This window comes from Chionomys nivalis, chromosome 3, assembly GCF_950005125.1.
Source record: "Chionomys nivalis chromosome 3, mChiNiv1.1, whole genome shotgun sequence".
NCBI lineage: Eukaryota > Metazoa > Chordata > Mammalia > Rodentia > Cricetidae > Chionomys > Chionomys nivalis.
Window position 1 is genome coordinate 51,402,964 of NC_080088.1, and position 23,989 is coordinate 51,426,952.

The 23,989-nt window shown below is 39.4% G+C and overlaps 1 protein-coding gene across 1 annotated transcript; it reads right to left on the reverse strand.

The window, feature by feature from the left end:
• Positions 1 to 1,968: 1,968 nt before the first annotated feature.
• Hhla2 (HHLA2 member of B7 family) lies at positions 1,969 to 22,302 on the reverse strand. Its single transcript, XM_057764642.1, has 5 exons — positions 21,942 to 22,302; positions 18,976 to 19,242; positions 17,908 to 18,225; positions 2,953 to 3,040; positions 1,969 to 2,044 (listed from the first exon to the last, which is right to left on the reverse strand). The coding sequence occupies exons 1-5, from the start codon at positions 22,300 to 22,302 to the stop codon at positions 1,969 to 1,971; spliced, it is 1,110 nt and encodes a 369-aa protein (XP_057620625.1).
• Positions 22,303 to 23,989: the final 1,687 nt, after the last annotated feature.

Consider the following 23,989-nt stretch of genomic DNA (forward strand, 5'->3'; position numbering starts at 1 on the left):
AGATTAGAAACACAAATCTTGCCTCCTGGCTAGTTCACCAACTGACATTACCAGTTAATGTCAGGTTGCGAGGACATCACTATAAGGGTTTTAGGCCCTTATATCCACAAAGGATTGAGCCGAAAACACAGGTGTAGCTAAATCAGAGTTACTTTATTGAGAATATTCTTCCAAGAGAAGAGCCAAGGGCAGTAGCATGGAGGAAGTCTAGCAACTTTGTTCACTATAAACTTTTCCCTTTCTTTCTTTCTTTCTTTCTTTCTTTCTTTCTTTCTTTCTTTCTTTCTTTCTTCCTTCCTTCCTTCTTTCCTTTTCTTTCTTGTCACCCATCTGCCTTTATTATAAACAGCAGGTGGGACACTTGTAGCAATAGCAAAAAATTAATTTACAAAGGCAGGGACTTGGTGAAGCTTCCTGGTGGGTACCCTTGGGGTGAACTTTATTTTCTAAGATGTATTTTGCTTTTTGTTTTATGTATCTGAATATTTTGCCTGCATGTATGTCTATATACCACATGCTTGCCTTGTGCCCATGGAAGTCAGAAAGGGGTGTCAAATCCTCAGAACTGGAGTTATAGATAGTTGTAACCCATCATGTGAGTGCTGGTAATCAAACATGAATCTTCTGCAAGAGCAGCGAGTACTCTTAACCACTGAGACATCTCTCCAGCCAGAGTTCTGAACATTTTCTTGGTTTAGCATGAATTTTTTATCTATTTGCATAATGCTAACTTTTCTAAGCACACTCAATCTGTCATATGTTCAACTTGCAACTTCTCATGTCATATGTCTAATCAGCATTTTAAGTCTCTGCCCAGGGTTGTGTATTATACTGAACCATAAGTTACTCTTGGACAATGAAGAGTCACTACATCTGATTGGCAGTGAGTCTTAGTTGGCCTTGACTGGAGTGATTCTTGACTCTTTCTTTGCCAACCTGTGTTTTTCATAGGCTAATTTTAACTACTGCCTCACTAGGTATCAAGGGTATTACAATTGATTGAATTATAATTATTATCTCAAGGGAGTTTTTCTTTACATTGGAATCTTTAACACATTACTGTTTATGAATATCTTACACAGCACGATACAAAAAGTTATCAATACAAATACAAAGTATACAAATATGATACCAATATCAAATCATAAAAAACTCTAGATAGTTGGCAATCAAACCAACTACAATCTCAAAAATTTGCTTATCTAAGTTAAAAAAAAAGTCCAGTTATATCATATTGACAAACTTCTAAATACTAACATCCGTCTTTTTTCTGTAAGTTGATTATTAAAATGAAGGCAACAGATCATCAAACCAGCCACGCTCTACGTTCAATCCCTGCAGAACGGTTACATGGAACTCTCCACTTCTTAGAACTGAGCCAGAAAGCCTTCTTCAAATAGTCCTCAAATCTATCTGTCAGCAGCTATGCTAGCCTGGTGTCGCCAGCTGTAACTCCCAGCAGACAGATCAGTTCTAGTGATGATGAGATCTCTTTCCCTAAGTAGTCTTGGGGACACTGACATTCTTACTCTCCAGAGTCCCGTAACTCATCCTAATGCTAATCAGTATTGCTCAAACAACCATTACCTAAGACTAGGGTATAATAATCACATCGGTTGTCTTGTTTCCAGACCCTAAATAGCTCTTTACAGTTCCATTAAGGATAATCCTGCTCCCACCTGCTCTCAGATCTTGAAGCAACCTCTAATCGTACAGTTCTACTGAGTTATTGGTGGAAATGCACAGTAACATCCTAACCTGGCTGCAACAGTGATGTCCATTAATAAGACATTTGTTTTCTAAGTGGAGCTGGAATTCTCTCGACACAGATATCCTTTGTTTTATTGAAGGTAGCAGATCTGCAATTGACGTTTACATCCTGAAGAGTCAATACAGTTCTGGAGGTCTTCGGTTGGTGTTGTTGCACAGGGAGTAATTTATAAAGAAAATAAATTTAATTATAATTCTTCAAGCTTGGACGTCCAGTATTAAGGTATTAGCATCTGGGTTGGGCCGTTTTTGCAGAGCATCCCTTGGCAAAAGTCTGAAGGTCAAAAGAGGTCAAGAGAAAGAGAATGTACTTTTAGAACAAACCAGTTTCCCAGTAATTAACCTACTTCCATAATGTTGTGGAAGTCCTCAACACAATTGTTTCTTTTGGGGGGTTTACCCTCCAACACTATTACACAATGTTTCTAATACATGAGCTTTAGGACTGCATTCAAGTCTGTGCATGTGGGAACTGTCAAATCTGACAAGCCATCGCCTGGAATGACAGTGAGAGAGGTGAGCATTATGTCAGTCAAGTAAATCTGCAGGTAAATGGGGGAAATCAAATAGAGGATTTCTTCTGTAAGACAAGCACAAGAGTTCGCTTGCTGGCTGATGCTTCTGAAGAAGACTAGAAGCAAGAAAGTGAAACCAAGTCAGAATAACCACTTTTATCTTAAGCAATGATGTTACTTGGTTTTGTGGAAGTGGGAATGGGGAGGTCCGAGTCATCACTATATCTGTGATCACAGATCTATGAATCAGCTATAAAATAATAGTGACACAGCCTGGGTCATGTCAGCCAACTTTAATCTACCTTCTAGATGTCCGTGAGTTTTAAAAGTTTTAAAAACAAGTCTCAGTTCTACTCCTTACCTATGTTCAGATTAGGGGAACATGCAAAACTGTAAAAACTGATGCAACAAAATGAACTAAACTATACATTGTCTGTGAAGTATGTCAAAACTTTCTATTGTGTAATGAAGGAGCAGGAATAGGTTTGAATTCTCTGACCTTTGGTCAGGGTGGAGTAGATCCATCTCTATGAGCCATGTTAATGTCTAAAACACCAAATAACCACACCCTAGGTCAGGATTTGTAGCCACAGCTGTTGTCAACAACTTTCAAAGAGCAAAGTAAGCTCAAAGTCTCTGACCTTCAGTCTGGGTGGAATACGCTTACATCTGTTGGTCCCCACAATGTTGCATGTCATATTCATTGGAGTTATCACCATTCATAACACTCTCATCAATAGAGACAGGGCGCATTTCTAAAAGAAAGAAAGAACAGAATAAAACTCTCTTTCTAAGAATTCGCATTCTTTCTCTTTCCCATTTCTTTGTAATCATGAGAATCACCTTGGTTACTTCTCTCTTCACATATTATCTCAACAAACAATATTAAAAATACTTTCACTGTAGCAATATGGCATCCAAAGTAGCAACGCATTTCTATGATTGATTCAAGTGCTCTAAAGAGGAGAATAAATACAAGTCAAACAATGAGAAATTCTTAGTTCACTACAGCTGTTGGCCAGGTTTCCACCAAGCACTAACAAAGGAAATATCCTCACCAAGAAAGGCCTGAGAGCGGCAGTTAGGGCACAAGAATAGAAAGTCATTTGTAAGGGAAGCCCTTCTTTCTTAGCCTTGCTGAAAACTCTGAACCATCTAAACTTAGCCTAGAGTAAGAGCATTTTAAGCAATAGAAAACTGAATTAAAAATCAAAACATATGAACCATAGCATATTAAACAACAACCGGGAACCTGGAGACAGGTTAGATTTTATAGGATTTAGTAGAGCTCCAAATATATCTTCATTACCTCTAACTACAGAAGTGTAGGGATGTTTTTCTGTCAACTTAGTGGCTGCCCTTGAGTCTACTGATATTTTCACCATTGTTTCAGCCTAGATATGTAGGTTTAAACTAAGTATCATTCTATTTGCCAGCAAAGACTTGGAAGTCAGATATGGGAGCAGTGAAAATCTGCTAGATCAGAAAACCTGAGAAGCAACCAGATGAAATTGCTTGTTGGCCCACTTGTCCCAAAAACTAAAACGAAGCACCAAACTAGTAATGCCATTTCCTTCCTTTTCATTTTCTTCATCCAAATTCCTGGCTTCTCTATGGCTAATTCATGTCAGATAGTTACTGGTCCTGCTCACCCCCTCCCCTGTTCAAGGATAACAGTCTCAGAATATCACAGGGCAATCAGATATCATATAACAAAAAAGAACATTTCTCTTTATGATCAAGAGGAACATACTACCGTTATCTGAATTGTGTTTGTTTACTTCATCAGAACCACATTGCACTTCTTCCTCTGGCTGGGGAACCTGGACACATTGCTCTCCAACAGCAGAGTACATATATCTTCTGGTCCCTAGTTTGGTTGCAGATCAGAGGGAAGAAAGGGATAAGTAGATGTTCATCCCCCCAGCTTCTCCCTTGCATACTCTTCTTACTTTGGCTGTGTCTTCTCACTGAAGGTCACTCTAACCTAAGGGAGTGATTTGATGTGACTCCCAGTTGCAGGATTGGGGAACTCTTCTCTCTCCTTGCCACCTCAAGTTTAAGTTCGATTTTGATTCAGATGTGGAGAGCTGGGGGGTGGGGGGAGGTAAATGCATTATCTTCTATGCTAACTTTTTTTTTTTTTTTTGAGACAGGGTTTCTCCGTAGCTTTTGGTTCCTGTCCTGGAACTAGCTCTTGTAGACCAGGCTGGCCTCGAACTCACAGAGATCCGCCTGCCTCTGCCTCCCGAGTGCTGGGATTAAAGGCGTGCGCCACCACTGCCCGGCTTATGCTAACTTTGTAAGTTCTGAGTGTTCTCTGTGTTTTTCTATAGATCTGGATGTGGGCAGATTTCCAGTGCAGAAGCTGTCGTTGCTAAGCAGCTTGTGACACCCCATCTCCCATAATTTGAATTTAATCCAACCACAGGACCATTATCATAACCCAAAGGATGAACCTGGAAACAAGTTAGACTACTTGAGATGCACCATCTCTGATTATTTCTAGTCAATTAAGTGGCAGGTGTAACAATCAAGGCCAGCCTGCTTATTAGACTGGATGATCACAAGGTCAAAGTTGGTGAAATGATCCTGTGATGTCACCTTGAAACCTCATTCTCAATAATGGTTTTCCAGTAACCAAAATCTTTTACTTGCAAGAAACACATTTCTGGGACATGAGATTTATCTGAACCCCCCCCCCCAGGAAACCGGGGCTTTCTTGGGGGCCAGATGGTGCTTTTGGAAGCACTGTGCTGTTGACACTAGTGGGCACAGGGATCGCTAGTGAACAGTCACACAGACCTGCTTCCTGAGTCTACTCGGTGCTTGAACACCTCGCTAGATTCACAGTTCTTGGAATGTGGAAGTAAACTAATCCCTAGTTTGTACAGATTCCTTCCAGGTCAAGTTCTGAGCATTGACGCACATTTCAATAGAAATCTAAGGATGGGTGGTCACAGTATCTTAAGGCATTGTTTTAAGTCATTATTGTACAATACAAGTTTGTTTCACAAAAATTAAGAAAATCATTTTTGATGTGTCAAGGATTTCAAAAAAACGACTCAAAATTATAGCAATTTTTGAAAGCATCATACATAGAACAACGTCTGTGCAGCACACAACTGAGTCTGGGGACATGAAGGAATTACCTGCATGAGGTGGAGGGTGGAGAATTAGGACTCAGGCATTATGCTGACCTGTCACCTGGTAGGATGCACTCAGGCAGTATCCTGACCCATCCAGAGTCCTACAACTGATATGTCACTATGTAATCTGTGCACAGGTGCAAAAGGTCCCTTTAAGAGACAAGCTCTGCCCATTTCAGTTCTCTTTCCCACTGTTCTTCAGAAGAGACAAGCAGGTCTCTGTCCCCTTCTCTCTTTTTCTCTCTGTCTCTCTTCCCTCCTTCATTCCCTTTATCTCAATAAACTCCTCACTTAAGCTCTGTCTGCAGGTGTTATTTGTCTCTCGCCCATCCTAAGGCCTCTGGGTTCTCACCCACTCATGTCTTTTGCACGCAGAATCATAACAGGGAAATCTATGATCTAATCACTACAAAGACAACTTTTTACAGCTTAGTTTCATTTCCTTCTAGCTATTTTTTCAGTGCAAGCTGATCAGATCATTCTGTTTACTATTTTAAATAAAATTTTGAATTTTTTGTAAAAGAGCACCTATGATGTTCAGTTCATTAAACCATCTTCCCTACTGGTGATTAAAAAAGTGAAAACCTGGGAATATTCACAGTAAGATACAGTGATTGTGCTTATATATGCCTTAACGTGCCTCTGACCTCTTGCTCAGAACAAATTTTAAGAAGCAGAATGCTTAGGTGAAAATGCAAAAGAGTGTTAATGGATTTTGATAAATTTTAGAATGACTTGCGGAAAAATAAGGTGTTTACATCCACAACCAGCAGTAATATAGGTGCTTTGTTAAAGTCAAATTCTCCATATTACCTTCAGCGTCATTGGTGTCTCTTCTCACTTTATAGCAACAGCAATATGCTGCTAGCAACGTCGGAAGCAGTAAAACTGATATCCAAGTTCCAACATGTTTTTGCTGTAAAAGACTGGAAGCTGAATAAAACAAAGTAACAAGGGCTGTGAACTGTTAGGAAACATACCAAGGGAAAAAAATATGAGAAGGCTAGTGCCTGGACAGATGTTTACTATTTTTAAGATTGTTATAGTGGCAAAGGGGACAGAATTAATATAGAGAATGATTCACAGAGTAAAAAATCCCTCAAAAAAAAAACAACTTTTAGGTAGTGGCGCACACCTTTAATCCCAGCACTTGGGAGGCAGAGGCAGGCAGATTCCTGTGAGTTTGAGGCCAGCCTGGGCTACAAGAGCTAGTTCCAGGACAGTCTCCAAAGAGACAGAGAAACCCTGTCTCAAAAAAAAAAAAAAAAGAAAGAAATAGTATGAGTAAACCATTAGCATAAATACGAGGCTGTTCTCAGCCTCTCTGTTATAAGAAACTTAGGGTCACTATAATGTCAATTAATTTGGGTCTAGGTAAATGGAAAAATTAGGAGGCAAAAGAGTTTGAAAGCTCAAACAGCAAGCACTCAACTCTGCATTTAATTTTCTATTATTTTATATTATATCAGGAAATTAACATTTTTTATTTTTATTTTTTTTTTAGAAAAAGGACTGATTAAGAATGGAAACCTGTGTTAGCCTGTATCTCCTCAGACCCTCATGCAAGAGTCTTTCCACACTGGTCTGGAAAAGACAGTCCTAAGGGAACAGTGATAGGTTGTTCATAGTAATGAGATAAAGGCCTGGGACTAATGGGGAATCTCATCAGCCAATAATCTTTAAGAGGTGAGACCAGGTTAGGGCATCACCTTTTGGGTACCCAGAGAAAAACACCAGGTGGCCCAGGGTTTACTCTCTCTGTGGTTCCTGTACTACACAATTGGACTTGGACTTCTTGTTCTTGTTTCATGAGTTTGCCCCTTATAATAAAGAAAAATAGAATTGGTTTATCTTGGGGTTAGCCTGGTATTCTTTGACCTGTGTTATTTAAACATGAGGTAATCATAGTTTGAACTCTGTGAGTTCAAGACCAGCTTGGTTTACAAGAGCTAGTTCCAAGACAGGTCCCAAAGCTTCAGAGAAATTCTATCTCAAAAATCAAGAAAAATCAAGAAAAAAAAAAAGGAATAACTGGGGGAGCCCAAGCTTCCCATATGCTGACTTGGACTAGGATTATTAAAATTACTATTAAGGAGGCATGAACTGGTGACGTGGGATTCCCCTCTGTATGCTGTGAATACAATTGGTTTAATAAAGAAACTGTTGGAGACCGAGATAGGAAAGAATAGAGCTAGGTGGGGAAAACTAAGTTAAGTGCTGGGAAAAAGAAGAGTGGAGTCAAAGAAAAGTTATGTAGCCCTGCCAGAGATAGATGCCAGAATTTTTCCCAGTAAGCCACTGCCATGTGAGGATACACAGATTAATGGAGATAGATTAAACTAATATGTAAGAGTTAGCTAATAAAAAATTAGAGCTAATGGGCCAAGCAGTGATTTAATTAATATAGTTTTGTGTGATTATTACGGGAGTCTAAGCATCCAGAAACCAACCAACAAGCAGTCTCCTACAACAAATTGGCATGTCAATGTAGTTAACTAAATCTACATAAAACCTATAAAGTTAAAAAGGAATCCTAGACACAAAGAAGCAGAGTTAAGCAAGGTTGCCTTGAACACCCCTCAAAAAAATTACTTTGCCCAATAAACATCAAAAAAAAGTTTGGACAGAACTACACCCACATTCCCAAATATTGTCTATAAATGTTTATTTACGTTTAAAGGGGGATATGCTATAGAGATTTGCATTGGTATGGATCTTGGTTTATTTATACAAATTTAAGGTCAATTTTGTTATACATATTTCTATTCTTGATTAAGGTATTGTGGTTGTGCAACTCATCTAAAAGTGTAATGTATAATTAAGAAATATAGGTTAATAGAAAATCAACTATAATAGTCAAGTTGTAATCATGTTAGGTTTTCTAGATATATAGAGATATATTTCAATTAGATACATATTCTTCAAATCTTTTTGAGACCTTCAGAATATGGCATTTAAAATGTTTAAGAACTTAGGACTTTTCATGACAATGAGACACATCTGCTCTAGGCAGCACCAATTACTTCAAGAGAAAGATGGGTATTGAAGAGGCTCCTTATGGAGTTCGTTAGCCATTTGGGCAAAAAAAGTGCTCTTGCCTGGACTGTTGCATAAAATGGACATGCACTACCCACAGAGAGATGACTGCTGAACTTGTCTAAAGGTGAGATGATCCTTCAAGGTTCCTGTTTCATGAAAGAGTCTCCCAGACATTCATCAGGATACAGAAAAAAGTGACCGGCAAATTGCCAATATAGGCAAAACTGTCTTTAAAATTTCCTGCTTTGTGGAAAGATCTGCTGGATACTATGGGCCTGTAGGCTAAAGATGGATGACCCAACAGTACAGGAAAAATTTGGATGACTGTCCAAGAAGCAAGATGTTTCTGTCATTCCTAGAGTTTTGAAAGTTGCTTACAATGTTCTTCCTGTTTCCTTAGGTAATATTATATCCTTCTGGAGTCTTTTATGGAGTTGAAGAACTTATATTTATAGTTATAGTTTTCCTTAGTTATAACAAAATATAAAGTAGATATAAATATTGTAACTGTAATTATTGCTTGATATCTGTTTTGTTATATGTAATTTTACTATGTTAAAGTTAAAAGCTTCCTTTTATGTTTAAACAGTAAAGGGGAGGTGATGTGGGATTCCCCTCTGTATGCTGTGAATATCATTGGTTAATAAAGAAACTGTCTTGAGCTGTGATAGAGTAGAACAGAGCTGGGTGGGTAAAGCTAAGCTAAATGCTGGGAGAAAGAAGAGTGGGGTCAAAGAAAGTCACGTAGCCCTGCTGGAGACAGATGCTGAAACTTTTCCTTGTAAGCCACAGCCACGTGGCAATATACAAATTACTGGATGTGGGTTAAATACATATGTAAGAGTTAGCCAATAAGAAGCTAGAGCTAATGGGACAACCAGTGATTTAATTAATATAGCTTCTATGTGATTATTATGGGAGTCTAAGCAGCCAGGAACCAACAAGCAGCCTCCTCCAGCAAACTGGTAAAGGAGTTTGGATTACTAAAGTGAGACCCAGCTGATCTTACAATCCTACCATATAGTAGGTGGTATTAGAGCACAAAGGCTGATGTAGGGTGAAAATAATGTTTATGCATTGTTCTTTAAAATGATTATCTCTATTTATATGTCACACAGAAGCAGTTCTGAACACAGTTATTATTTAGTAAGTCTGCATTCTAACAAGGAAAATATTAATCTTTCCATTCAATTGTTAATTCTGAATATCTATCTCTTGTGAGGAGGAAGAGTTTAGGTAGAAAGGACAAGTTCAATTTCTAATGTGTATCCAAATATATGTTTTCCCTTCTGAAAAATATATATGGAACAATATAATTACTTCACATTCTTTTCTTTGGCCTGTAGTCCCTTCCAGAGTGGATAGATACAAAGTCACATATTAACTCAGAAAGACAATTTAGACAAGATTGCTTAGGTCCCTTCAGTTCAATGAAACTTTCATTGAGAAGATCTAAACACTAGGAATTCAATGTGGATTTCCAGTTTGCGTGCTGTGGCCTCACAGTGACACTTTCTCCAACAAAACTACATCTAGTCCAACAAAGCCATACCTGCTAATACTCATAATAGTGCCACTTACTATGCGCCAAGCATTCAAGCACTTGAGTCAATGGGCTTCATATATATTCAATGCACCACACTGCCTCATGCTTGTAGATCAAGATGTAAGCTCTCAGCTACTGCTCAATGTCATGCCTGCTGATCTACTGCCATGCTCCCTGTCATGATGGTCATGGCCTTACCCTCTTAAACTGTAAGGCTCTTAATAAGTTTTTTTGTTCTATATGTTGCCTTGGTCATGGTATCTTAGTACAACAATAGAAAAAGTAACTAAGACAGAAGTTGGTACTAAGGAGTGAGCCCTTGCTGTGACCAACATGACCATGCTGGTTTTGAAGAAATGGAGCAGATTTGGGGATTTAGGAAAGGGGTTGAATACTATAAGCAGGCCTAAGTGGGCTGTCATTATAGGAGCTTGGAAAACATGACCCCACTCAGAGTCCTGCAGCTTCTGAAAAGAAAGAACTTGATCCTAAAGAGAAACAACAAATGAAAGCTTAAGTTAATGTCATTCAAAGGGGGTCAAAGTCAGCAGAACTTGGCAGCACTGGCCACAGGGTTCTAGCTTTAGAGTCAGGAAAGACACAGGAGTAAGAGGTTGTGGAATTTTTCTCTACAGTTAAGGAGAATTACTGACCCACTCTACTCGAGACCTTGCAGACTGAGAGAAGTCTAGGTGGTCACACCTCCCTGCAAACTTCCATACTTTCTCACTATCCCAGCACCTTCCCACACTATCCTTAGTTCCATGTCCTACTTTCTCTGCTTCAACCTCTAATAGGGTCAGAGATTCCCTGCTCAGGGAATTGGGAGAAGCCCAACTATGCTGCCAGCCCACCAAACTCCCCCAATCTTACACCATCTTAAGTTCCCTCATTTTTATCACCAGTCCTGCACCCTCCTAATGTTTTCTGTAACTTCCAAATGGAACAGATACTCCCCGATCTACCAGAGACCACACAGATTGGAAGAAGTCCAGGCCACCCAGACCATAAGACCAGAGAAGAAACATAAACCAAGGAACAAAACACCCATCCAAAAGGACAAACTCAACAAAGACAAACTCAGGAATCAATACCTAGACTTTTAATTTATCCAAACCCAAATGTCTAGAAGTCAGCATAAAAACACAAGAAATAGAAGCCTAGGAAATACGTCACCACCAGAGCCCAACTATTCTACTACAGCAAGTTCTGAATATTATAACACAAGAGAAGCACAAGAAAAAGACCTTAAAGTCAACTTTATGAAGATGATTAAAGACCTTAGGGAGGAAATGAATAAATCCTTCAAGAAAATTCAGAAAAATACAAATAAATAATTGAAGGAAATGAATAAATTTCTTTTAAAAAGGCCAATAAAAAACAGAAAGAAAGAAAAGAAAAGTTGAAGGAAGTGCATAAACCTGATCAAGACCTGAAGATGGAAATAAAAGCAATAAAGAAAACACAAATGGGCCGGGTGGTGATGGTGTATACCTTTAATCCCAGCACTCGAGAGACAGAGGCAGGCAGATCTATATGAGTTTAAGGCCAGCCTGGTCTACAAGAGTTAGTTCCAGGACAGGCTCAAAAGCCACAAAGAAACCCTGTCACTGGATAGGGGCCACTGAGTCTATAATTTGTGATTCTAAAGAAGCTAAGCAAGAGGGTAAACCCAAGGAAAAACATATAGTTATCCTCCTGGCTATGGGAAATAGACAAGATTGCCAGGCAAAAAATTGGAATCTTGGGGGTGGGGTGGGATGGGGGTGAGGGGAGATGGGTAGAGAAAAGTGTGAAGGAGAGGATGAGGGGAACTGGGGGAAACCCATGATTGGGGATAAAGGGAGGTTGGATAGGGGAGCAGGGAAACTCATATCTTAGTTAAGGGAGCCACCTAAGGGTTGCCAAGAGACTTGAACTTGGAGTGGCTACCAGGTGCCCAGGGCAATGTCCCAGTTAGTTCCTTGGGCACCTGAGGATAGGGAACCTGAAATGAACCTATCCTATAGCCATACTGATGAATATCTTACATATCACCATAGAACCTTCATCTAGCGATGGATGGAGATAGAGACAGAGACCCACACTGGAGCACCGGACTGAGCTCCCAAGGTCCTAATGAGGAGCAGAAGGAAGGAGAACATGAACAAGGAAGTCAGGACCACGAGGGGTTCACCCACCGACTGATACAGTGGGGCCGATCTATTGGGAGCTCACTAAGCCAGCTGGACTGTGACTGAAAAAGCATGGGATAAAACCGGATTCTCTGAACATGGCAGACAATGAGAGCTGACGAGAGGCCAAGGACAATGGCATGGGGTTTTGATCCTATTTCATGTTCTGGCTTTGTGGGAGCCTAGACAGTTTGGATGTTCACCTTCCTAGACCTGGATGGAGGGGGGAGGACCTTGGACTTTCCACAGGGCAGGGAACCCTGACTGCTCTTGGGACTGGAGAGGGAGGAGAAGAGGAGTGGGGGGAGGGGGAGAGGGGCGGGAGGAGGGGGAGGGAAATGGAAGGTGGGGAGGAAGCAGAAATTTTTTTTCAATAAAAAAAAGAAAAGAAAAACCCTGTCTCGAAAAACCAGAGAGAGAGAAAGAGAGAGAGAGAGAGATTCACAAATATTCAATAAAATATTCCCAAACTGAATTCAAGAACACACCAAAAAAAAACCATGACCAAGTAGGTTTTATCCCAGAGATAAATATATGGAAATCTGACAATGTAATCCACTATATAAACAAACTGAAAGAACAAAAACATTATCATCTCATTAGATGTTAAGAAGGCCTTTGACAAAAATCCAACACCCTGACACGATTAAAATATAGGAGAAATCATGGATACAATGGACATACCTAAACATAATAAAAAACAGTTTACACCAAGCCAATAACAAACATCAATAAAAAGGAGAGAAACTCAAAGCAATATCACTAAAACCAGAATCAAGACAAGGCTGTTCACTCCATACCTATTCAATATGGTACTTGAAGCTCTAGCTGAAGCAATAAAACAACTGAAGGAGATAAGGGGACACAAATTGAAAAGAAAAAGTCAAAGTATGGCTATTTGCATATGATTGATAGTGTACATAAGCAACTCCAAAATGTCTACCAGGGAATTTTTACAGCTGATACACACCTTTAGCAAAATGGCTGAATACAATATTAGCAACAACAATAACAACAACAAAAATCAGTAAACCTCCTATATACAAAGGAGAAATGGCTTAAGAAAGAAATTAGGGAAAAACACCCTTCACCCTTCACAATAGCCACAAAAGAGAATATCTTGGGGTAACTCTAGTCAAACAAGTGAAACACTTGTATAACAAGAACTTTAAGTCTTTGAAGGAAAAAATTGAAGAAGATACACAAAGTTGGAAACATCTTCCATGCTCATGGATTGGTAGAATTAGCAATAGTAAAATGTTATTTTATCAAAAGCAATCAACAGATTCAATGCAATTCCCCTCAAAATTTCCAGCACAAATCTTTACAGACCTTGAAAGAACAATACCCAACTTCATATGGAAACCAAAACACCCAGGATAGTTGAAACAATCAAATACAAGAAAAGAACTTCGAGAGGTATCACCTCTCTGATTTCAAACTGTACTACAGAGCTATAGTAATAAAACCCTTGTGGTATTGGCATAAAAACAGACAAGTTGATCAATGGAATTAAATCAAAAACCCACTTATTCACCCACATGCCTATGGACACCTGTTTTTTGATAAAGAATCCAGAATTATGCAATGGAAAAAAGGAAGTATCTTTAACAAATGGTGCTGGCATAACTGGATGTCAACATGTAGAAGAATGCAAATAGATTCATATCTGTTGCCCTGCACAAAGCTCAACTTCAAGTGGATCAAAGACCTCAACATAAATCCAGTTACACTGAACCTAATAGAAGAGAAAGTGGGAAATAGCTTTGAACACATTGGCATGGGAGATAACTTCCTGAATATAACATCAATAGCACAGAAACTGAGATCAATAATTAATAAATAGGACCTCATGAAACTGATAAGCTTCTGTAAGGCAAAGGATACTGGCAATAGGACAAAATGATAGCCTATAAAATGGGAAAATATCTTCACCAACCCCACATCTGACAGAGGGCTGATCTCCAAAATATATAAAGAACTTAAGAAACTAGATATCAAAAAACAAATAATCCAATTAAAAATGGGGTACAGATCTAAACAGAATTCTCAGCAGATGAATCTCAAAGGGACAAGATATACTTAAAGAATTGTTCAACATCCTTAACCATTAGAGAAATGCAAATTGAAACAACTCTGAGATTCTATCTTACTCCAGTCAGAACAGCTAAGGTCAAAAACACTAGTGGCAGCTCATGCATGCGAGGATGTGGAGTAAGGGGAATACCCCTCCAATGTGGTGGCAGTTTGTCAGAAAATTGAAAATTAATTTATCTTAAGAGACCCAGGTATACCACTCATGAGCATATACTCAAAAGATATTCCATCCTACCACAAAGACACTTACTCAGCTATGTTCATAGAAGCTTTATCAATAATATCTAGAAACTCAGAACAACCTAGATGTCCCTCAAAGAAAAATGGATAAAGAAAATCCATTTACACAATGGATTATTACTCAACTGTTAAAAAAAGAAAATCATGAAATTTGCAGGCAAATGGGTAGGACCAGAAAAATCATCTTGAGTAAGGTAACCCAGACCCAGAAAGACAAACATGGCATGTACTTATTTATAAGTGGATATTAACTGTAAAGTAAAGGGTAATCATGCTATAGACCCAGAAAGGCAAAGTAACAAGGAGACTCAAGGGTGAATGTATGAATCTCGCTGGGAAGGGGAAATAGAACAGGTATTGTGGGTGGACTGAAGGCAGATGGGGACACGCAGCAGGAGGGATCATGTCGGGGAAAGATAGAGAGGGATTACTGGGAGAAACAACTTGAATTAGTAGGACAATTTGGGGCAAGGTAAGAAACCTGGTGCAATGAAAACACCCAAAAATCCATTTGGGTGATGCAAGTTATGACTCCCAATAATGGGGATATGGAGTCTGAACTGACCATCTTATACAAACAGGCAAGACCTCCAGTGGTTTGGGACCCCAACCCAGCCACAAAACCTTCAAGCTACAAATTGACCTGCTAGCAAGATGTGCTGGGGCAAAGGTGGCACAGAAATTGTGAAAGTGGCCAACCAATGATGTGTCCTGCTTGAGACCCATGTCATGAGAGTGAGCCTATCCCTGAAACTGCCTGGAAGATCAGAAACCAGAGGCTGGACAGCCCAGAGACCAAGGATAGAACCAAAAAAAGCCCTGGGAAAGAAGTAAATCAAATGATTCCTAATGATATTCTGCTATACTCATAGGCAGGAGCCTGGCATAATCACCATCAGAGAGGCTCCATCCAGATGCAGAGACCCACGGCCAAACATTAGGCAGACAGGGAGAAAGAATTGTAGGAGCCAGAGCAATCAAGGACACCACACAAAAGCCCACATAATCAACAAACTTGGACTCACAAGGGCTCACAGAGACTGAACTGAGAACCAGGGAGCCTGCATGGGACTGACCTAGGCCCTCTGCATGTGCTATAGTTGTGTAGCTTGATATTTTGTGGGGCTCTTAATGAGGATCAGGGGGCTATTTCTGACTCTTTTTTCTGCTCTTGAGACCCTTTGCCTCCTACTGGGTTGCCTCATCCAGTCTTAATATGATAAGAGATGCCTAATCATGCTGCAATTTGATATGCAATATTTGGCTGATATTCCTAAGAGGCCTATTCTTTTCTGAAGGGAAGCGTGAGAGACAAGGAACTGGGAGGAGAGGAGGGAGGTAAACTGTGGTCAGGATGTAATATATGAAAGCATAAATATAAATTAGTAAAAATAAATTTAAAGGTGAACTTTTGAAACCAGACATATAGCAGGGTACTCCCTGTATGGTAGTCTGGAAGGGCCATTGTGTGAAGCTCTGAAGGTGAAGCCTGGATTGTGTTAGAGACCCCAAGATGCTGGAAACGTGAGAGCCAAGGATAACTATGTACAGAGAGTAGAGCCATCTCAAAAGAACGAAGTGTTTTCCAGTCAGAAAACTAGAAGTGCAAAGCGATTTAAGCTGTTTGACATCAGACATAGAGTTAAATGATTTGGTGTTGAATCTGTTAGGCTTCACTTTTGACTTTATAGCAGGTAATAGTTAAGGGATCATCTTAATCTTAGAAGAAACTGGACTTTTAAATAGTCTTATGACTGAAAGACTATAAGGATTTTTGAAGGTGAACTGGATGCACTTTGTACTGCAATATGGCCACAAGTTTATGGGGACTAGGGAGAAGAATATAGTGGTATGAATAAGAATAGCCCCGACAGGTTCATATATTTAAATGCTTGGTCCTTGGTGGAACTATTTGAGAAGGATTAGGAGGTGTGGCTTTGTTGGAGAAGGTGTGTCTCTGTGGGTAGGCTTTGAAGTTTCAAAAGTTCATGTCTTTCCCACTTAGTTACCTCTCTCTCTCTCTCTCTCTCTCTCTCTCTCTCTCTCTCTCTCTCTCTCCACTCTCGTCATTTGCTTGTAGATCAGATGTAAGCTCTCAGCTATTTCTCCAGTACCATGCTAGTCTGCCCATTGCTATGCTACCTTCCATAATGGCCATGGGCTCTAACCCTCTAGAACTGTGATCCCAAATTAAATGCTTCCTTTTTTGAGTTGTCTTGTTCATAGTGTTTTGTCATGGCAATAGAAAAGGAACTAAGAAACCAAGCCTCAGTAGAAAATTCTTTTCCAGTACCATGACTGTTCATTCTGGTCTCTTCCCTGATAGAATGCTTCTGCTATGCCTCTTCTTGGAGAGTTTGGGAAGACTCTTTCCCTGGCCATACTTGACAGGGTATATTTGAGGACGCAAGGTTCAAAAGAACAACAACAAAAAACTTTTCCATAGATGGAATTTTCCTGTTGCTTCACTTTGGCTGCACTGAAAACTGAATCTCTGCTTAGGAAGATGGGGCACATATAGTCTTCACACATTTGCTTCCTGATTGTTTTTCTATACTCCAAAATGAATCCAGTATGAGGCAACAGCTTTAAAAATAGAATTTGGGCTTCACTGCATTTTACATAAAACTAACACTCTTATTGGAGAGAAAAGTAGGAAGTTTAAATGCATCCTTATATTTCTTATTTTCTATATCATCAAAAGGAGTTTTACCATTCAGCATAGAAGCTTTCATTGGAAGCGATATAACACATGGATAACTAAAAATTTATGAAACATGTAATAATTTTAACAATCTCAAATATCCTTATCAAGGGATGAAAGAGAGCTGTTAGTGTTTCCTCTATACCAGGGTGATAGAAGAAGGCGGGGAGGCCAGCCACCTCACCCAGGAAGCCAATTTCACTTCACGTATTCCGAGTCTGGTCAGTGGACTAGGAATAGTTTTTATAAACAAAGAATTTTGGCAACTGACTGCAGTGGAAAGTGATCCGAACCAGGCACATTCTTCATGCTTGAAATACTATGTGGCTGTTTACACCAGATTAACAGACATTACCATGTTTCCCAGCATCCAGCAGTTCCCAACTCTAACTTCCTCTGTGCCTATAGCCTCAACTTCTCAACATGAAGGTATATAGTACACACAGCAGTGAAGAGAAGTTGAAGGTACTAGAGCCACCAAAATGCACGTTTTCCTTCATTTCAAAACATAGAAAGAAGAAAAGGCGATCTTCTAAGAGTAACTTTGATCAAAAGATGGCATGTCATCTGCCACCATGAGCAAAGGTATCTCCATCAATGACATTGTGAAAAGTCTTAACAAACCTTTGTTGCAACACCCAATAACCATTAGTGTGCCATATTTGCAACTTACCTACATTCAGCCTGTGGATGGTGAGTAATGTGTACTCAGTAGAAGAAACATTACATAAGTATTCCCCACTGTCTGAAGCACGAAGATCTTTCAATATTAAGGAGAAGTCACTATGATATCTCAGCTCTTTATTCCCTGAGAACTGAGGGTCATTAGTAGCTGTGTCCTGTGAAGAGTTCGGGTGCCAATCCAAGACAAAGGATGCCCCATTTATGACTTTGGACCAAGAAACTTGGAAGTCTTGATTTAGTAGAAAAAACTTGTGGTTGGTTTTACACCAGAGCGAAATAGAGTCACGTTCATTTTTCCAATGACTACCTAACAACAGAAACAAAAAGGAAACTAGTAAAGACCAAACTTTTGGGTGGATTTTGTAAATTTCACTTAAGATTAGGAAAGAATACAAGCTACAGTACTGATGTCTGTGGGAAAAGCATTCTCGTGTCTGTATTGTAGAGTTTTACACATGAGAAACTGCCTGGGTTCTATTTTAAAGTTTCCCTCTAAGGTTATAGTAGACCTTCAAGTTGTGCTGGAGTGGGGTCTTCCAGGGAGGAAAACTTCTGGATTTTAGCTCTTCTACTCTGAAAAAAGCACTTTGGAACATTGGACCTGTTGCTAAGCTGGAAGCCTGAGGTCAATTCCCAGGAGCCACGTGGTGGAAGGAGACCATTATGTTGCCCCCAATAAGTAAAATAAAAATGCTTTTAGAGATCAATGTTTAAAACCCAACAATAATCATAGTTAAACTTAATAAGTCTTTTGACTGGAGAGAATCAGGGGCTGTGATCTTCTAAAAGACACATATTCCTGTGCAGGTGGGAAATCCTGTTTTGAGGAGGAAGCGTAAAAGGATAAACATTCATGGACAGATCTCTAGTGTTTTCACTCAGTGTAAAAGCACCTACTGAGGTACTATTTTATGAATAGGAGCTGATGCTCAGAACCAATGTAGTCAAATTATCCTTTTTGCAGATTGGTTTTCTTTCTTGTTTCCTTGTAGATCTATCCCCAGTACCTCCCAGCCTCTGATATAGCACTAAACACAGAAAGTCCAGTGGAACCTACCTGCCAATGTCCACTCTCCTCTCCATGTTTTATTGAGAAGTGAATTTTCAATAGTACACTCAAAAGAAGAATTTGATCCTGTAATATTCAGTGTACTACTAATATTAAAAGGACCCGGAGCTCCGGTTACTTGTGAACTGCTTTCAGAGACATTTGTATTGTCCATTTTCCATGTGATATGTGGACAAGGGTAAACACTCGGGATACTGCATACCAGAAAGCTCTCTGTGTTCCTCTCTTCATATTTTATTAAAGGTGTGTGAAAAGCTGCACAAAACAAACAGTGAGTTATGAAGAGCTGGGCCATTAGTTTCTTTATCAATACCTTTGTAATAAAAGCTAAATTTTAAGAACAAAATCTCTTAATTACTTAAAGAAAAAATAAACCCCCAAAAAACTAAAGATGATTGTGAATTTTTGTCCAGGAAGAATAGAAAGAACATGCATGATACACAACAAATAATCACTACTCTCTGGAACCTTCTTTGACAAATTTAATGGCCTCACTAAGCAAGGAAGTGGGGTAAAAATCTTTAGAGTTCAGGCAGCACTTTCTGGATTTCTTAGCTACTGAATCAGCCAACTTAAGTTTTATTTTTTAAAGTACAATTTTGAGTCAAGATATAAAACAGTTAAGTGAGTCAGAGGAAGAAAGAGTAAGAATTAAGTTTTAAAAATATATTAGAAGATATCCCCCTGACGCATACAATATTGTAAAACACTCTATTATACAGAACACTCTAGCTGTGCACACACTTACATGCACTCATATTCACTTGCCAGAGTACTTAAAAAATGTGATTTTTTTTCTTCTGGTCCACTAATGTACAGCAAATATTGCAATAGAATAAGTCATATGATTTTTGTGATTTCCTGAAGCATATGAAAGCAGTTCTACATTACAAAGTCACTTACATATGCAATAGTTTTATAATTGCTTTGTTTCATTTGAAACAGGTTCTCTTTATGGAGTAGTCTGGCCTCAAGTCATGGATCCTATTTTTTTCTTTTTCTTTCTTTCATTCTTTCTTTTTTTCAAGACAGAGTTTCTGGATGTATTTCTAGCTTTCCTGAAACTCACTTCATAGACCAGGCTATCCTTGAACTCACAGAGATCCTCCTGCCTCTGCCTCCCTAGTGCTGGGATTAAAGTGTGCCCCACCACCACCTGGCGGTAGATCCTATCTTTTCAGCCTCCCTAATCTTAGAATTATGAGTACATGTCACCACCTTATGTTCTGTAATAACAGCATTATATCTTAAGATCTATTCTCAGCAAATGAGACATCTAAGTCACATCCTCTCAAGGCTCAGTGGCTGTAATAGAAGAAGGGAAGATAGACTGTAAAAATTACAGGTTGTAGAGGACTGACGTAAAGTAGTATCTTCTGGACATGACAGAATAATTGCATTCATGAACTTACAAAAGCTATGGTCGCCTGCACAAGACCTGCAAAAAATCAAGCCAATCGATATTCCAGTGTGGAGAAGGCAAGGCATGAGCCTCCATGCTGGCTGAGGAGTCACTGTTGATGTAGCTAGGGAAGGGATCATTTTCTTTATGAGTATGACCCCCTAGTAGGTTGACCATGGTCTTGTAGATGACCCCATATTCATACATATACAGGAAGCACTAATTATGTACAGTGGGTTATTTAGAAAGAAAAAAACAAACAGGAAGTTGGGAAGGGAACATAGATTCAAGAGAAGTTTAGAAACAGGGAAGGGGATTGGATATGATCAAAATACATTGCAAATTTGTATAAATGAAAACAGTATATGTATTTAAAACTAAAAAATACCACTGAACTAGCAACAAATTCATAATAGCAGCAAAACTGACTGTGAAATAAAGAAAACTATCTCACAACCATGTCAACATTAACATGCCATATCAACAAGAATTCTTGGTAGTATGATTAATTATGAATGGGCCACAATATTATTTCTATTATTTCTTAAGTTTAAATTGCATTTTAGTTTAATTAAACATAAACTTAACCATTGGCAACCATGAGTACATTAATCAAATAGTATGGTTAGAGTTACAAAATAGTTACTGCAGAGAAGATAAAGTGATGTAATACCACAGTAAGTTCTATTTTATTTTAAAAGGGCCAACTTAGCCAGACAGTGGTGGCGCACACCTTTAATCCCAGCACTCGGGAGGCAGAGGCAGGCGGATCTCTGTGAGTTCGAGACCAGCCTGGTCTACAAGAGGTAGTTCCAGGACAGGCTCCAAAACCAAAGAGAAACCCTGTCTCGAAAAACCAAAAAAAAAAAAAAAAAAAACAAACAAACAAAAAAAACCAAAAGGGCCAACTTAGAACCTAGACAACAAAGAGGACCCCAAGAGAGACATACATCTATCTACATAAGAAGGAGAAAAAGACAAGATCTCCTGAGTAAATTGGGAGTGTAGGGGGTACAGCAGAGGGTAGAAGGGGAGAAAAGGAGGGAAGCAGACAAAAATATAAGGGTCAATAAAAACAATTAAAAAGGCAACTTAAATTCACTATTTCCTGTCACCATTTTGGAAGAGATGTTTAGGGCTGATAATATTCAGTGCTGTTAGAACTACTAAGGAAATGAATGTACTTAGGCTGCTAATGTTATTGGAATATTAAAACCTTACTTCTGATATTTTTAATTCAGATAATTTGTCATCATTTTATGTAACTATAAAGACATGCACCATAACAGAGTCTGTGATAAAAAAAAAAAAAAACCCACTGGAAGCCCTGAACCCTCACCAACATGGAGAATGGATATATGAATCATCACAGGCCCATACTGTGAAATATTGTACACTGGGCACTGTCTATGATATTATGCATTGAAATAATGAGGTAGATTTGTAGGAAGTGACTTGAAAATATCTTACCATATTAAGTTCAGAAAAAGCTCTTTCAGAATTATATCAAATTATATCATTACACCTTATTAAAATTTGCATGCTCACTTACCTCCCACTTTTAGCACCACTGTGTTTTCAGTACTTGTACTTGTTGTTCCCACGTAGCAGATATAAATTCCTTCATCCTGAAGACTCAATCTTCTGACAGTTAAAGAGGCATTCCCATTGTTAATTTCACTATGAACGAGGGATGTCCTGTGTGCATATCTAAAATACTGTTTTTCCAATTGGTCCTTGTCACTGTAGTAACTGTGAACATAGTTTCCTTGACTTATCCAGTGAATTACAACTTGAGACCCACTCGTGAACAGGCAAGGGAGAATGACATCTTCATCATATCTTCCAAGAATGAGTTGCTCGTTATTACGGTTACGGCGACTGAGGAGGACTGGGAGGAATACGTCTAACATGCAGAGCAGAGACAAAATGAACAGGTTAGTGGCAGGTGCTTGTCAGGGTTTATGTCAGGACTTCCTGAGAGAACCTCCTAGAAAAACAGCCTGACCACATCTCAAGAAGCTCTGGTTTGCTAGTCATTGGAAACAAACCCTGACTATGTGACAGAGTATCTTCCCTTTCAGTTGAATTGAGTCAAAATAACTGTGAGATTGGCAAAGTTCAAGGCTGAAGCATATTAGTTTGTGACCCTCTTGACCAGCAGTCTGCCTCTCTCCAAATCACTGCTGTGGTACTGGGAAGAGTGAATTCATAAGAATTCATCTTTGATATCTACTGCAATATTAGTAGGTTTTGAAGCTAACTAGATCCAGAAGACCCTAAAACTGGGGATAAATTAGTTTTACTTAGTCAATAAGTATGTGGAGAATATAGAAGACAATTTTGGGTTCAACAGTCAGTAATCTGGAAAACAGTCTCAGTCCAAGAGAACACAAACAGGAGACCAAAAAAAGAGAAATGAAGTATTTCATTGACTCTGGCTTTAAAACTGTACTAGTGATTTTTCGCTACTGTGAGAAGATACCTACTAAGAGCAACCTAAGGGAGGAAATATTCATTTGAGCTCATTGTCTCAGAAGGTTCAATTCATCCTGGATGACTTGATTGTTTCCAGAGCAGTGGTGGAGCAGATCATTGTGATGGTGGAAGTATCTGGCAGAGACAGAGAAAAGGAGAGGAGACAAAAGCAAGGTATGGCTCCCAAGAAGATCCACAGTGACCTACTTCCTTCAGCTAAGGCCCTGCTCAGTGTGGTCTGGACAATGACCTGCAATAGCTGTACCTTTCGGGTTCAATTAAGTGACTATTAAGCATGAAGCAAGCAAAAGTAAAAGCAAGTAGCAAGCAGCAGGTAGATATAATCTGAAGACAGAGAGCTGATGGAGGAAGGTCATTGGTTAAAAATAAAGAAACTGCTTGGCCCTCATAGGTTAAAACATAGGTGGGTGGAGTAAACAGAACAGAATGATAGGAGGAAGAGGAAGTGAGCTCAGACTCGACAGCTCTGCTCTCTGGAGCAGACGCCATGCTCCCCTCTCCCCAGCAGAAGCGATGAAGCAAGCCGCCAGGTCAGACATGCTGAATCTTTCCTGGTAAGACTGAGGCTACACAGATTATTAGAGATGGGTTGATCGGGATATGAGAATTAGCCAGTAAGGGCTAGAGCTAATGGGCCAAGCAGTGTTTAAAAGAATACAATGCGTGTGTTGTTATTTTGGGTATAAAGCTAACCATGCGGGAGCCGGGCTGTGGGAAGAGGCCCGCAGCTCCTACTACAGATGGCGCCCAGACGTGGATGACTGAATCCACTGAAAGCCTGAGAAAGCTTGGGAAAGAATAAAGCATGTTTTCTTGGTAGCAGCAATTTCTCGGGTCTGCTCTGCTTGCTAGAGGCAAGCAAGCGCTCTCATCTAAGAGAGGCTTCCTGACTCAGCTTTAGCTGCAAAATCCTGCAGCTCATTAAGAGGTTCTGCCACGAAACACTTAAATGGTATTGATAGAAGCTGACTGCATGCTTGTTTGTTTTCAGCCGTAGCAGGAAAAAAGTTGTGCTGTTTTAAAGTGCTGGCGTTCTGGTCTGTCCTGCCAGGGCAAACTCTGACTGTTTGAGGCAGGAGGGCTGATTACAGAGAGAGGACT